This window comes from Podarcis pityusensis, assembly GCF_964106645.2.
Source record: "Podarcis pityusensis genome assembly, chromosome: 10".
NCBI lineage: Eukaryota > Metazoa > Chordata > Lepidosauria > Squamata > Lacertidae > Podarcis > Podarcis pityusensis.
In genome coordinates, this window is record NC_138035.1 from 29910133 (window position 1) to 29925712 (window position 15580).

Below are 15580 nucleotides of genomic sequence, written 5' to 3' on the forward strand. Positions count from 1 at the left end.
AGAGCTCACACTTCCTCTTCTTCCCCACTTCCCACTCCTTTTGCAGAGGCCTCTGCAGCAATAATTGCTGCTGTGTGTCGCAGAGCTGGATTCAGCAGTGGTTGTGGAGGCCAGAAGGTAGCTACTTAACAGCGTGCAGCTGGATGTCTTGTTTGGGAACATAATACTGCTCCCATCTCCAGCTTAGGAGCTGTCTTGAAGATCTTGTCTTGCAAACTCTCTTTAAAAAAAGAGTCCAAAATCTGCTGCAGTCTCTAGAGAGCACAAATATTGTGTTCCATTCCTTGCAACAACCCTCTAAGCAAAATGGCACTACTATTGACAGCTTGAATCCTCTGCAGTAAGGTAGACTTCCCACACATATCTTAGTAGAAACAGGTTGGGTTACAAAAAAAGGAAGCTGGAAATTAATCATCATTTGTTGTTGTAGTAGTAGTAGTAATTTATTATGGTCATTCATTTTTTGCAATGTTTATTATTATTTCAACTTGCATCCCAACCTTCCTCCCAAAGGAGCCTAAAGAAATGACTTGTGTGGCTTCTCCAAGTGATGAGGAATCGTGGTGTGATGGGCTACAGCAGTGGCATTGAGGATAAGTCACTGAGCATTGATATGTCCAGATAAGAATCAGGAAGGTTGTTTCCAGCTTCCTCTCTGATAGACGTAACATATAGGCAATTCTTCTGTCTGCATTGCAGCTTCTGAGATGGTAGGCACAGTCCCGCAACAATAAATTCTGTGCTTGTTTATTTTGTTGGGGCTTAGATCCCGTTTCTGTCCTAGTGGCCTGCTCTCTCCTGAGTAGGCCAAGCTTGATCCTCCCCATGGAACCCAAAAGTGGCATCTAAATGGCATCTTCCCTCCTTATCCCACTGGATGCCCATCTGTCATGAATGCTTTGAGATTCCTGCATGACCGGGGGGGCAGGGCTTGGACTAGATGACACTCGAGGTTCCTTCCAACTCGATGATTCTATGATCTCTCTGGTCTGCAGTAGCACCTGAAGAGAAGCACACTAGGAAAAGCAGATCCTTTTTTTAATGATGTTTGATATTCATGCCCCTGAGAAGTCCTAACTAAAAGGGGGGGGGGAGGGGACCTGAGATGATGATTGATGATGATAATAGGTAAAGGTAAAGGTACCCCTGCCCATACGGGCCAGTCGTGTCCGACTCTAGGGTTGCGTGCTCATCTCGCTCTAGAGGCTGGGAGCCGGCGCCATCCAAAGACACTTCCGGGTCATGTGGCCAGCGTGACTAAGCTGCTCTGGCGAGCCAGCACCAGCGCAGCACATGGAAACGCCGTTTACCTTCCCGCTATAAAGCGGTACCTATTTATCTACTTGCACTTAAGAGTGCTTTCGAACTGCTAGGTGGGCAGGAGCTGGGACCGAAAGACGGGAGCTCACCCCGCCGCGGGGATTTGAACCGCCGACCATACGATCAGCAAGTCCTAGGCACTGAGGTTTTACCCACAGCGCCACCCGCGTCCCGATGATGATAATAAATTTTATTTATACCCCGCCCTCCCCGGCCAGGACTGGGCTCAGGGCGGCTAACATCAAGATATACAATACGTTAAAAACATAAAATCAAACAATTAAAATGCAGATTAAAATCAAAATAAAATCCAATGGTAACCCACAAATTATAACTATAGGGTTTGGGGACATTTAATGCTCACCAGGCCCAACAAGAGGGGCAAACACTTTGGAACAGCCCAGCTGCAGTTCATGGGGAGCAGGAGGAAAATTGGCTCCAGGCTCTGTCCATTACAGCCTGTTGAGTAATAAATTTAACTTCAGCAGCCCCTTTAAATCACAGGCGACACTACTTTCCATCTTGTCTCTGTGTCGAACATATCAGCTGATGCAGGCTGCATTCTATATGCACGCCTGCAATGAATCTAAAATTTGAGCGCTCAGCTGCAGCATTGGGGCTTTTGCCAAAGTATGTGCAATGAAGTGGTCATAGTAGTAGTAGTTGTTGTTTATACTTTGTGGTAGAATTGCTACAGGAAATATATGTGACTGGAGAGAATCAAGCCTAAGCCCCAGAAACTGAGTGCTGGAGGGCTACAGGCTCTCCATCCTTGCCCTTAAAGCTTAATAATAATCACAATGACTGAATAATTTAGGCCATCACATTCATGTGTGCTTGATAAAGGTAGCTAGGTAACCTCAAAGCCTGCATAGCCCCTAGTTCAACAGAAGGGTACCAGTAATCTACAAGACGAAAACAAAACACTGATAGCAGTTCTAACCTAGCCCAGCTAATAGAGAAATTTAGCAGCCGTGAGAATGCAACCTTTTTAGTAGCCGGCCTGAGGCAGTTCTTTCCTTTCTCATTTACAATTATAGAACTTTATCTCTAGATGTGCTCACCCTGACCACTTCCTCACCTTAATTTTCCCACTTCTCAGTAACTTCATGCACTTTGTCCTCTATAATTCTTTGCCTGCCTGGGCTTTCTCTGCAACGATTGGCTTGCAAATGGCTGCAAATTGAGAGATTGCTGACAGAGTTTTTTTTGGGGGGGGGTGTTGGGGGTTTAGAACACAACAGTCATTTCCATCCAGGGTGTGCCTAGGAAGGTTACTGCACATTTCAGAAGGCTTAATGTCACCTCGTTGAGCACTGCTCCCAGCATCATCGCTCCAGATCTCATCACACCACGTGGCTGTGGTCCAGCTCCCAAACGATCATGTAAACTGCCTCGATGAACAAAGCAATAAAGGTAAAGGTAAAGAGACCCCTGACCATCAGGTCCAGTCGTGGCCACCTCTGGGGCTGCGGCGCTCATCTCGCTTTATTGGCCAAGGGAGCCGGCGTACAGCTTCTGGGTCATGTGGCCAGCATGACTAAGCCGCTTCTGGCAAACCAGAGCAGCGCACGGAAACGCCGTTTATTTTCCCGCCGGAGCGGTACCTATTTATCTACTTGCACTTTGTCGTGCTTTCGAACTGCTAGGTTGGCAGGAGCAGGGACCGAGCAACGGGAGCTCACCACGTCGCGGGGATTCAAACCGTCAACCTTCTGACTGGCAAGTCCTAGGCTCTGTGGTTTAATCCACAGCACCACCTGCGTCCCTGAACAAAGCAATAGGTGTCCAATAATTTGGGGGGGGGGGTTGTTTGAGGCAGTGATGTCAGGACTTTGGGGCAGATGCCCAGGACTCCACTCAGCAAAAGGAGCAAGATGGTCCCTGAATGCATCAGGGCTGGCTTCCCACATTTTGAACGAATGCACATTACCATTTAAAGGTGTGTGCACACTACGTGATAATAGGCATTCAACGCTGGATGCCAAGCACCTTTTCAGAGTCCTGGAAACATGGCACAATCCCCATATTGTCAATAGAGTCACTGTGGAGTATTGGTTGGAGTGTTGGACTAGGACCTGGGAAACCAGGGTTGGGATCCCAAACCAGACATGAAGCACACTGGGTGGCGCTGGGCTAGCCACTGTCTCTCAGCCTAACCTACCTCACAGGGTGGTTGTGAGGATAAAATTGTGACGGGTGAACCATTTATCCCACCTTAAGCTCCTTGGAGGGAAAGGTGGTACAGTGGTACCTTGGTTTACGAACTTAATCTGTTCTGGAAGTCTGTTCTTAAACCAAAGCATTCTTAAACCAAGGCGTGCTTTCCCATAGCAGCGGGGGACTCAATTTACAAATGGAACACACTCAACATGTTCTGCTTCCAAGGCAAAGTTCACAAACCAAAACACCTACTTCTGGGTTTGCAGCGTTCTTAATCCAAGTTGTTCATAAACTAAGCTGTTCTTAAACCAAAGTACCATTGTATATACATGTAAGAAATAAAAAGAAATAAATATAAAGTGCCTTCTGCTGGAACAATTATAACCCGTTTAGTGCTAAGAATGTTCTTCTCAAGAGTTTCCTGCCTACATACATGCGCAGAGGTTTCCCAGGGCTGGGCCATTCCTCCTCACCATGCTTAAGTTGGGTATGAATGAAACAGGCAAAATAGGAAGCCGCACAGTGATTTAAGTCACCTCTGTATAACGATATAGTCATACCTTGGATCTCAAATGCCTTGGCTCCTGAAAAAATCAGCTCCCAAACGATCGAAACCCAGAAGTGAGTGTTCCGGTTTTCAAATGATTTTCAGAAGCCAAACATCTGGTGCGGCTTCCAATTGGCTGCAGGATGTTCCTACAGCCAATCAGAAGCCACACCTTGGTTTTTCAATGGTTTCAGGAGTCAGGCAGACTCCCGAAGCACATTCTGTTCGAGAACCAAGGTACGACTGTAGATCTTCTGCATTCTGCGATATATATGCAGAAACACACCAGTTTTCAGCCCCTCTCTTTCGAAAACAAAATGTGCAAAACGTTTTGTTTTTTAAGGCAAGGAAGCTATGGAAATGCTATTTGAGGGGAGGGGAATAGAGAACACTGTTGCACGTGAAAACATTCCCACTTATGGGCACAGACAACACAGATGGTAAATGAAATCATGTGAAGGTGTGTACAGTTTCAAACCACTGTGTAGTAGTGTGGAAAAATGACCCTTGTGCATTCCAAAGGCTACATGTGTTATAATTCAGCAATTTCACATTGCAGTTTCCTTTGCTCCAGGAAAGGAAATTGCTCCTCTGGAAATTGATGTTGAACGTTGCACGTGTTTTATGGAAGAGCACACAGTCTTAAGAAGTTGGTCTGCAGTATTGTGTGTGCAGGATGCAATTAGATACTTCAGAGACAGGCAGGACAGAGTATTAGTATTTATAATTGCAGGTAGTAATGTATGATGCCCAGGGCTGAACTAGCAGGAGCTGTTGCACACTGCTAGCTTTGCTATCCCAAAATCCATTGTTTACTTCACCTTGCCAGTAATGCTGGTTGGGCCAACCTGAGAAAGACCCTCTCTGGGCCTCTGCTGCAAAAGCTACACCCCCACCCTCCTGAGTTCATGCAACTTTATCAGCCAACCGTCTTCCTCACCCCAAACCTCAGGCTTCATTTCAGCGTCACCCCCACGCTGTCAAGCGTAAGCTGAGCCAGAGAGAGAGAGAGAGAGAGAAAGTAGGAAGTGCTACAGCGCGAGCCCTTGCAGCATAAAGGCTTGTTCTGCCTTGTTGCATGTTTGCTGTAATAATATTTCCCCTTTAAGGCTTGGCTGAAGTTATTTTTATTTTTTTTCTCTTTTGGCGGGGTGGTGACAGGAACTGAGAGAGGCAGCAGCAGATCTTACCTGATCTCAGCATCTGCGAGAGGCGGTGGTGGCGGAGGCAAGAGAGAAAGAGGCAAGTTGCTGCAGAGAAAGTGTGAGAGAAATGGGAAGGACTTGAAACTTAGGGAGGAAAAGGAGGTGGAGAAACACACTGAAGATTGTGAGGGAAGGATATCGGAAGAAAGGGAAACAAGAGGAAATCAGTGAGGGTTGAGGAGGAGGAGGAGGAAGTAGAAATGGGAAGAGAAGGGTGAAGTCAGAGAGAGAGAGAGAATAAAATAAGACCAGAGAATGACAAGGAAGTGACAGGAATAAGCCTGCTGACAGGAGGAGGAGGAGGAGGAGAGAGAATCATCGATGGCAACAAGTGCGAGTGGCTTGTGCTGAAGAGGAGGAGGGAAAGAACACCCAGCTGGTTTTTGGTCGTTGTGGTGGGACTGCGTTATCTTTCCCTCAAGATGATGAAGAGACAGTTCAATCGGATGCGGCAGCAGCTCAGTCACCCCAGCATTGGCGGAAGGTAAGGAGGACTAGTTCCTTGGCTTGATCATTGACAGGACCCACCCTTTAGGCAGTGTACAGGTTAGGCCCTCTGGACTTTGCACGAGAACCTGAGTGGGCCAGATGAAAACTTGTAAGTTGGGCTCACATGGTGCCTTACTGGGCAGTAGCTGCTTCTGAAAACTTGACTGCTGGAGAGCTCTGAGTGCGTGGAGACATGCTTGCTCGTCTCTAGTCCCAGCACCACCAGGTGCTAATTCTAACTCTTACCCCCTCCTTTCCTGAATTCAGTTTATCAGGGAGTTTACTTAGCAGACTAGAGGCCACTATCTGGAACCATTGTTGGGGTGTGTGTGTGTGTGTGTGTGTGTGTGTGTGTGTGTGTATGTGTGTATAGACAGAGAGTTCAATAACTTTTGGGTTTTTCCTTAAAAAAGCTCAACCCTACCCTTGCCTGAATCTTCCTTTGTCAGGGATGGAGAACCATCTTCTCTTAATACTATTGGGCTCCAGCTCCTACCAACCCCAGCCAGCATGGCCCAAAGGTCAGGGAACTATGGGAACTGTAGTCCAGCATCTGCGGGGAGGAGGCACAGGTTCCCTGTAAGGCTGCCTACAGACTCTACCTTTAGAACTCATTCAAAGCACATGTGATTCCATCAAAAAATTCTGGGCACTGCATTTTTGGAAAGCTGGAATTCCCAGCAACCCTCAACAAACTGCAGTGCTCAGAATTCTTTGAGGCAGGGAAATGTGTTTTGAACGTGCCTTAAAGTGAGTACACAGCCAAAGTAAAGGGCCACCACTTTCACAAGCAGTGGGCCACCAGTGGCAGGATAGATGAGCATATAACTAGTGACCAGGCCACTCAACAAACTGTGCCTGTGACCACTTAAAAATCATAATGGGACTAAGGAACCAGAACATGAGAGCCCAGGTGGTGATGCCCAGGTGAGACTCCAACCCCTCACCCCAAAGCATCAAATGCTATGGAACTGAGGCCCCAGGTACGTGTTCAGGGTCAGTCAACAATCCAGCCTCTCCTGCTTTTATTCTCTGCTGCATCACCCTGCCATCCCCATGCACCCCTCTGGCAGGCATATTTGTCTGTATCTTCTTGCCAAGTGGTAAAGAGAACTTGACCATGGAACAGGATTATCAGGGAAATTTATGGCCCTAGACTAGTCTTCCCCACCCTGGTGTCCTCCAGATGTTCTGAACTGCCACTCCCATCCGCCCCAGCCAGCATGTGGAACAACTGCTATGTCCCTGAGATCAGAGGGTACTGTGTGTACTCCGCAAGGTGTGCTTATTTCTGAGGCAAATGGGCGCAAGGAAGCTATGTAAGGCACTAGAGCACTGGACTTCAGCTGGGGGGTGAGATCTGAGTTCTCAGCCACATTTGCCCCTTGGGTGACCTTGGGCCACTCATACATACTCACGCCTAACCTTCTGCACAGAGAACAAAGTGAGGTAATCCACATCCAGGAATGCCATGCTCAACTCACCAGAGGAAGGGTGGAGTACAAATGTGAAGAAAAATAGTAACAGCCATCTTCACTGGTGCAACTCAGCAAGCCCTCTGGGTTTTGTTTTCTTGTTTCTTGGATTTTTTTTTAGTGTTTTTTTAGATTATCCAGATACTTCTAACCCTATTTTTACATTACATGCAGCTCTAGGCTCTTTTGGTTGGGAAGAAGGGCAGGATATAAATTTAATACACAAACATATTCTTTTCAATGAAATCTGAGGTTCTCGGATGGGTTCTGCTCTTGTGTGGAATTCCAGCAATTCATATATCCCTGTCTATGAGAAAGAAGCAGAGAGCTGTAGGGATTTGCTTTTTAGCAACTCCCTCAGGCCATTAAGTACCTGGTGTCAATGGAAGGCCCGTGTCTTCCATTTTGCTTTGTGGTGTTGGATATCAAGTATATCTCGGGGTGGGGATCTGTAGATATGAAGCCTTTGGACCAGGCTGCACCAGGTAGTAACTGCTCCAACCATCCAACATCCCATAATGATAATTTTACTATTTATACCCCACACATCTTACTGGGTTGCGCCAGCCACTCTAGCCAGCTTCCAGCATATATAAAAACAGAATAAAACATTAAACATTTAAAAACTTCCCTATACAGGATTGCCTTATGACAGCTTGCAACCTTCCAACATTTCTCCAATGAAAATAGGCACATCTTAAGGAAAAGCGACACATTGCAGGATCAAATCAGAAACCAGGATGGCTTCTCTAAATTAGGGATGTCCCTGGAAAATAGGGACACTTGGAGGGTCTCTAACTGTAGGTTGATAAGAAAGGGATCAATAGCTGTTGCTGTTTCAGCTAACCACTTTGTGGAGCAGAGGGTTCAAAGGCCCTGTAAGTTAGGCTGGTATCATTACCAGTATCATTAATCTGTATAGTGTACTGGTTAGAGTGTTGGACGTGGATCTGGAAAACCAGGGTTCAAATCCCCACTCAACCACAAAGTTCACTGGGTGACCTTGGGCCAGTCACTCATTTATTTACTTATTAAATTTATATTCCGCCTCATCCGTGGATCACAAAACTCCCCCCACAAAAATACATGACATGATGCAAGCGAAGCAACAACCCTCCCCCTTAGTTTAAAAGGCTATGGATTGTTGAATTAGCCAAAGCCCAACCTTCATTCCTCCCTCCCTCAGAGGGTTGCTGTGAGGATAAAGCAGGGAGCAGGAGAACTATGTATTCCACTTTGAGCTCTTTGGATGAAAGGTAGAATATAAATGCAATACATACATACATACAGTACATACATGCATGCATAGCTATTGCAGATACCTTAATCAAACATGTTGAGCTTTTCATGATCTGTAAATAACATTTAAAAAAAATAGTATTGGCTTGATCAGGTATGGCTAACATGTCTCCCTCCAGATGTTGCTGGACTCCCATCAGCCCCATCCAGCATGACCACCGTGATCAGAGATGATGGAAATTGTAGTTTCTAGATGATGTTAATCTAGAGGGCCACAGGTTCCCCATCCTGGAACCTGAGGCTTGACTCTTTTGTTGTGTTTTTGAGTTGCCTGACTGACCCCGCTCAGTGAGTCCATCGCTAACTTAAAATGCAGCAAGGACATTCTTTTCTCAATTCTGACTGAAGCTAGTTTGGCGGGAAACACATCAAATGCAGGATTTCACAAGAAACGAAAGGATAGATATGGATTGTGGCCAAGGTTGTGTGTACACCACTTCCCGAACCACTGGGTGGTGAGTCATTGGCAGTGTGTGCACAACCCACAGCTGGACGGGATTAGTACTCTGAAATCCCAGTCCTGAGGAAAGTATGTACTCCGCTAGTCAGTAGGGATGGGGGAGAAATTTGGTTCACTTCTCATTTAAAGGCAAACCTTCCTAATCAGAGCTTTCTGAAACAATCTAAGAACCTAAACACAGCTGTCCTTCAAAATGCACACTTCTCTGAATTTTGCAGTGCCATTCTCCAGCCAAGAAATGTGTACAAAAATGCACATACTAGCTTACAGTGTGCACAAAAATGCATCTAACATTAAAATTGCTTTGCAAAAATGTATTTGTTAGGAAGAACTACATACCAAAAAAAATAAATGTATATTTGGAGAAATTCACACTAAAACACTGATGAATTTTCATGAGGACTTTGTGGGGGGTTTTGTTGTTGTTTTGTTTTAAATAATAATAATAATATTATAATAATTTATTATTTGTACCCCGCCCATCTGGCTGGGTTTCCCCAGCCACTCTGGGCGGCTTCCATAGAAACCAAAAAACACTAAAATATCATACATTAAAAACTTCCCTGAACAGGGCTGCCTTAAGATGTCTTCTGAATGTCAGGTAGTTGTTTATCGTTTTGACATCTGATGGGAGGGCGTTCCACAGGGCGGGCGCCACTACCGAGAAGGCCCTCTGCCTGGTTCCCTGTAGCTTTGCTTCTCGCAATGAGGGAACCGCCAGAAGGCCCTTGGAGCTGGACCTCAGCGTCCGGGCAGAACGATGGGGGTGGAGACGCTCCTTCAGGTATACTGGGCTGAACTGATCCAAACTGATATGAAAATTTGGAGAACTGAGCTTACGACTGGAGAAACTGAAATTGAAAGAGTTGCCCACCTTAACTAAACAGACCAAAAAATGGTTTGATGGAAGCGGGAAGTTTCTCAACGAGTAGAAGATCCTTTCTCTTTATTTTTCCCCCTGATCAGGCCCAGCTTCTGCCATCCTCTGCTCTACTTTTGAAAGCACAAGGAATGACATAAGCGGCAGGGCTGGGCACTTGGGTGTTCCAGAGCTGATTTTCCCGTCTTCCCTGTCTAGCTGTTGCGATGTGAAGGTTGAATTTAGTTGTTACTCATCTCACTCCCAGCTGGGTGAGGAGGAGAATCTTTTGCAGAGCAAGTAGTTGCTCACATCAGCCAATTTCGCAAGAGAGATTTAAATACATAGGGGAAAACCTACACTTACTACATTGTGCTTTCTGTTTTAACCCTCCTATTTATCAGTGAAGGAGTAAGAAGAACCCTCAGAGTGAGGACAATAGGGCAGATGCAGACTTGGATTAAATCAACAGGATTTAAGGCATGATTACTAACTTTCCACGTTCAATTTCAGTGGAGCCTAAGCGCAACCTAGCATGTAAAACTCCACCTCCCCCTTAAACTCTGCAGCCTAAATTAATATCTCCAGAGCTTTTTAGTTTGTTTTTTTAATGTACAACTATAGTTCCTTATATCTATGCTTTAAAACGTTGGGGCCATCTGAGATCCATGACGATATCTCTGTATACTTGTAAGAAAAAATCAGTCTAGATTGGCAACATTAAATTAGAATAATTACCAACTACACACCTCACCGTTAAAAAACAAAAAACAAATTGTGTTTTTTCATAAAGTGTACATCAATGGCTGGCTCCCTCCTACTTTCTAGCCCACTTTAAAAACATTCACTCACAAGTGCTGTATTTGAATAGATTTTGATACATTTGTATCCTGTTGATGTGTGCATATTACATATAATCCAAATAAATATACATTAACCCCCAAACAAGTGATATTGTCCTTGCTAAATTCACTGCTACAACAGTTCCTTCTGTTCCCTGGCTGCATGCATACCATACATTTAAAGCACACAGACCCCAAAATAGAATAATGGGAACTGTAGTTTGCCCTCCCTGACAGAGCTACAATTCACAACTTTCTTAACAAACTATGTTTCCCAGTATTCTTTGGAGAGAGGGAATGTACTTGAAATAGATGCATGGTGCCTGTATGCACAGCTTCTGTCTCCGCCCCCGCCCCCCCAAATTGATGGTTTCCTGTTCTTTCACAGCAGAAAGCATTTCAAGGCCTGCTCCACGCTTCACATCCTCTGGTGCGCTTGGGTCCTTCAGCTAAAGCTGGATCTGCTCTGCAGTTGCTTAACATTAAGGGTTTATCTACACACCACAGACAACACTGGTTTAACAGTCACTCCTCCTCAGAACAGCTGGGTAGGAGATTCAGTGAGAGATTTCTAAATTCCTAGATTTCTAGCTGGGTCTTATTATATGAGAGAAGGGGGGGGGGCGGGAATACACCTCTGCTTGCTTTCCCGACACTATGCAGAATTTTATCAACCTTGATCATGTCCCTTTTTCCTTACTGCCCCCCTCCCCAAATTTAAAATCCCCACATGGATTAAATTCTCCTCATAGACGAGTTGCTCCAGCCCACTGATCAGTTGGATGCCAAGTTCTGCCCCTTCCCAGCTCTACAACATCCTTTTTGATTTGTGGCAACCAGAATGTGAACACACCAAACATAAAAAGTATCTGTATAATAGGGTTGCCATATTTCAAAATGTGACACAATAGTTATTTTAGGGTTCGTTTGTTTTTTTAGTTTTGGCCAAAGTTGTTGAGCTTCTTTGGCAAATTCTGAACAAAAATATATTTTTTTCTGTTAGTGAATAGTAGAATGGGATGTGAAGGGAGAAAATCAAACTGCAGAGGAATTCCTAGGTTAGCCTATGCAAAACGATCTGGCCACGCTAGGGCCATTAAGAAACAACACAAGGCCATTTGAAGAACGGTATTCCCCCCCCCCCCTGTCCTGTGGTGTGAACAGAGACAGGAGATTTGGAAGGTTGCCACGGTAACTGTGTGATGTCACAGGAAGAGTTGGGGGCCTTTGGCACAACTAAGAAAATGGCAAAACAATATTGGCTGGCTGGCTGAAGGCAGGTGGGGAGAGACGCTGCACTTCTGTGGGGAACAAGTCCCTCTTGAGATGACCATGCTGTAAGATCCTTACTCCCTCTCCATAAATTAAGGGTGTAAATATGTGTCATTAAACCATATTTCTAAAGGCACGCCAGTGTTGGGTCACTTTTCTAATAATCACTAGCATGGAATTCACCTTTTCAGCAGCTGCTGCACCCAGGGTTGGCATTTGCATTTCTGTTCTTAGCTCTCTCTCAAAACCCCAAGTCCTCTTACCACCAGCTGAGTCTTCATTAGCACGTGCGTGATGTTAGGAATTTTTGCTCCTATGCACATCATGTAAGTGCTTCTAGACAGAGGTTTATGGTGCAATTGGTGTTCCTTACATATGCAAGCTTCTGAAGTTTCCACATGAAATTCTAGCATATTTTTTGTCCATTTCATCCAGATTTACCCTGCCTGGGACTAATCCAATAAGAAATCATCATCATCATCATTATCAAACAAACCAAACCAGCAGCGCTGTTGCCAATGGCCTGATTATAATATTAATCCCCTTTTTATAAACACCCTTATTTATCTCCCTGTCTCCATATTTGAAGCAACAGGTTTTCAACAAGCCTTCATTTAATATGAGGAATAGGATGCAAATGAAGTGTTTTAGATCTGTAATTGTCTCAGATGTGGAAAGTGAGGTGGTTAAGAGAGCAGGTTTAATGTTAAGTTACAAACCGCAGGAATTATTTCCTCTGCTGCAAATGCAGGATTCCCATGGTGGGAAGGAAGGGCCTTGTAAACATTTAAATCCTGGGAGCTTTTGTCTCCTTATCACCCTTACCGCTGCCTCAGCAGCTTCTTCAGCAATGTCATAATAATAATAATAATTTGTTTTTTGTACCCCACCCATCTGACTGGCTTGCCCCAGCCATTCTCTTTAACTTTATCCTGGAGTCTCTATGCAAACCCTCTTTGAACTGTGTCACACACCTCAGTATTGCTGAGAGTTCCTCTTCCCCTACCTTTCATTCTGGGTGCAGCCTTGTTCCTGAAAGGAGAAGAACCTGAAATGCATTTTTTTTTTTCCTGTGTGAGTGTAACCCTATGACAGACTTAAGTAGTAGGAGGTAGAGGCGGAGCTACATGTCTGAGATTTCCTCTGTTGACAATAATTTGCCCTTGGAGACAACTGATTTATAGTTCCTCTGTTTCTAGGCTGCAGTGCTTTCGAGGGTCTAAGAATGGGTGACAACCACACCATACGTTTAAAACATTCTGCTTAAACAGTCGTGGAGAATCCCGGGGACTGTAGCTCATTGAGGGTGCTGGGAATTGTAGCTCTGTGAGGTCAGCACAGTTGACAAACTACATGATTCTCAGGATTCTTTGGGGGAAGCCATGATTGTTAAAATGGTACAATAGCGTTTAAGGGTATGGATGTGGTTCTCATCTCAAGGCAAGTTCAGAGGTATACTAGCCACTGGGAATACCCAACCTTTAGCATGAAGGATTCAGCTGACAGTCTGAAGGAAGGCAGGAAAGCAAGCCAGACTAGAGTGGCAACATATGCATTGCCAAAAGAGAGGATATAGATTTGCTTGCAGTTTTGCATGTGCTAACGTATACATATAGAAATAAAGTTAGAACTAATTACTACAATTTAAATAGAAATACAGTATATTTCATCATAATGAGAAAGATGGGATAATCCCCATCCATCTCTATTCAGTCTGTCATACATATGTCTCAGCAGCAGTCTAGATTTCTTGCCTTGAAAAACATAGTCATTCAGAAGTATGTGCCAGTGTTTTCATACATTCAAGTTGCAGGGGATGGAGAAAACCTGAAATACATACAGAAACATTGGAATTACCATATTTTTTGTGTATAAGACTAGGTTTTTTTCCTAAAAAATAATGACAAAAATTGGAGGGCATCTTATACACGGATAGATCTTCCCCCACTTTCTTAAATTGGAGTCCCCAAAAACAGGGGGTGTCTTATACATGGGTGCGTCTTATAGACGGAAAGTACTTTTCATCTGGATCACTGCAATCCTCCTTAATTAGGACAATCCCCTCCCCCCCCCCAGCATCTCCTAATTATTTTCTTTACTTTTTCTACCAATTGATGACAATTTAGAGTAAACAATTTCCTTAATTTTTGGAGTATAAACACCCCCAAGTACTTAAAGACTCTGGGACAGATAGGAATTTCATTAACCATAGTATATCCAATTGGTCTCACGGTTTGATATTGGGGAACAGTATACTAAACTTTTCAAAGTTAATTTTAAGGCCACCCAGGCATTCGAATGCACTGAGTTTCCTTTCCAGTACATACAGGTACTGCTGTTTCAGATTACACAACACAACTCGACATCATCCACATAAAGGTTCAGCGTATGCGCTTTTCCCTCTACCCAGAAACCTTCAATGTCCTTTCAAGCTAGGGAGTGGAGAGGCAGGGAAGACAGTCTGAACTGATTACACCTTGATCTTGATTTGTACGCAGAGGGGTTTTTTTGTATCTGTCTGTCAGTCTTTCTATCCATCCATCCCATCTTTTATGCCAATGGCCTATCAAGGTAGCTAACAGCGATTGCAATTTGAAAGCATTAAGAGCAGCTCATGTAAATAATGAAAATAAAATAAAACTAGCAAGAGGGAGAAGAAGCTCCGCCCAACAATTAAGGGAGAGAAATCCCTTCTTCGGGGCTTCTGGCTGCCTTCCAAAATCAACATGGGCCTTCACCTGTCACCAGACTATCAGCAGCAAATGAACGGAATGAAATTCCCCTGGCAGGGTGTGCCAGAGCTTTGGTGCCACTGTGGGAAAGGCCCTGTCCTGGGTGATCCCCCATCATGCTTCAGACAGCTGGGTAATTAAGAGCAGGGCCTATGAATAACCTATTAACAATTGGGTAGGTACATACAGTAGGAGAGTTGCATAGGCTGAGGGTCCAGGTGGAACTCTTTGCTGTCTTTTGTCACCTGCAGTATTTCTCTTTGGCCACAAAGGAAGCAGTGTGCAGCCAGTAGCTCCCTCTTTGGGCAAACTGGTATGGCACTGGCATAGGGAGTCAAATGCCTGGGTCTGGCAGCCACCTAGTACCTGGTTCAGGACCCCTGGTGCATTAGGGTCATCCAGTCTAACATTTTGTAGCATTATAATCTTCCATTTCGTTTTATGAGTGTTTTGGGTCAGGGGTTTTGTACTAAATGCTCCAATTTTTTTCCAGGGATACTTTCCCTTGTTATACGCAACCAACAACAGAAATCATAATCCAACATGCCCTTCTATCGTTCTGAAACTCCTGGGCAGGCAAAGGCAGCAACATTATAGCAGAAATCAGACTCCTTTTCTTGAAGTGTATGGCACGAAAAAGACAAGAAGATTAAATGTGAGAGACAGAATAATAAGGCTAAGGGCTGTAGTCCGTAAAGTAGTTGTTAGCACTGCACGGCCAGTGAAACTTTCCTCCTCTCTTTTCTTCACGTGTGTCCCCTAAAGCCCATTCTCAAGGTTACCCCAATTCTCCAGAGCAGATTTGGGTGGTTGCATGGGGAGAAAAGAGGAAGGAAAAGTTTCATTGTGCAAGCAGAAATCTTTGTGCCAACGGAATCACTTCATGGAGCGCTGTCCTATGTTCAATCATGTAGAAA

At 44.6% G+C, this 15580-nt stretch overlaps 1 protein-coding gene and 2 long non-coding RNA genes across 3 annotated transcripts in view; 2 read left to right on the forward strand and 1 right to left on the reverse strand.

The window, feature by feature from the left end:
* LOC308457739 overlaps positions 1–1099 on the forward strand; it is a 515363-nt gene extending 514264 nt beyond the window's left edge. Inside the window, exon 3 of the long non-coding RNA XR_013977100.1 lies at positions 953–1099. This is a non-coding gene — a long non-coding RNA (uncharacterized lncRNA). The remainder of the gene's footprint in view (positions 1–952) is intronic.
* A 460-nt stretch (positions 1100–1559) lies between these two features.
* LOC308457729 lies at positions 1560–5355 on the reverse strand. Its single transcript, XR_013977090.1, has 3 exons — positions 5221–5355; positions 3081–3960; positions 1560–2710 (listed from the first exon to the last, which is right to left on the reverse strand). It is a non-coding gene; the product is annotated as an uncharacterized lncRNA (long non-coding RNA).
* Positions 5008–15580, forward strand: part of SH3BP1 (SH3 domain binding protein 1) — a 34563-nt gene continuing 23990 nt past the window's right edge. The window contains exon 1 of the mRNA XM_080971700.1: positions 5008–5719. Within this exon, the coding sequence (XP_080827826.1) occupies positions 5658–5719 (62 nt within the window). The 5' untranslated portion in view covers positions 5008–5657. The remainder of the gene's footprint in view (positions 5720–15580) is intronic.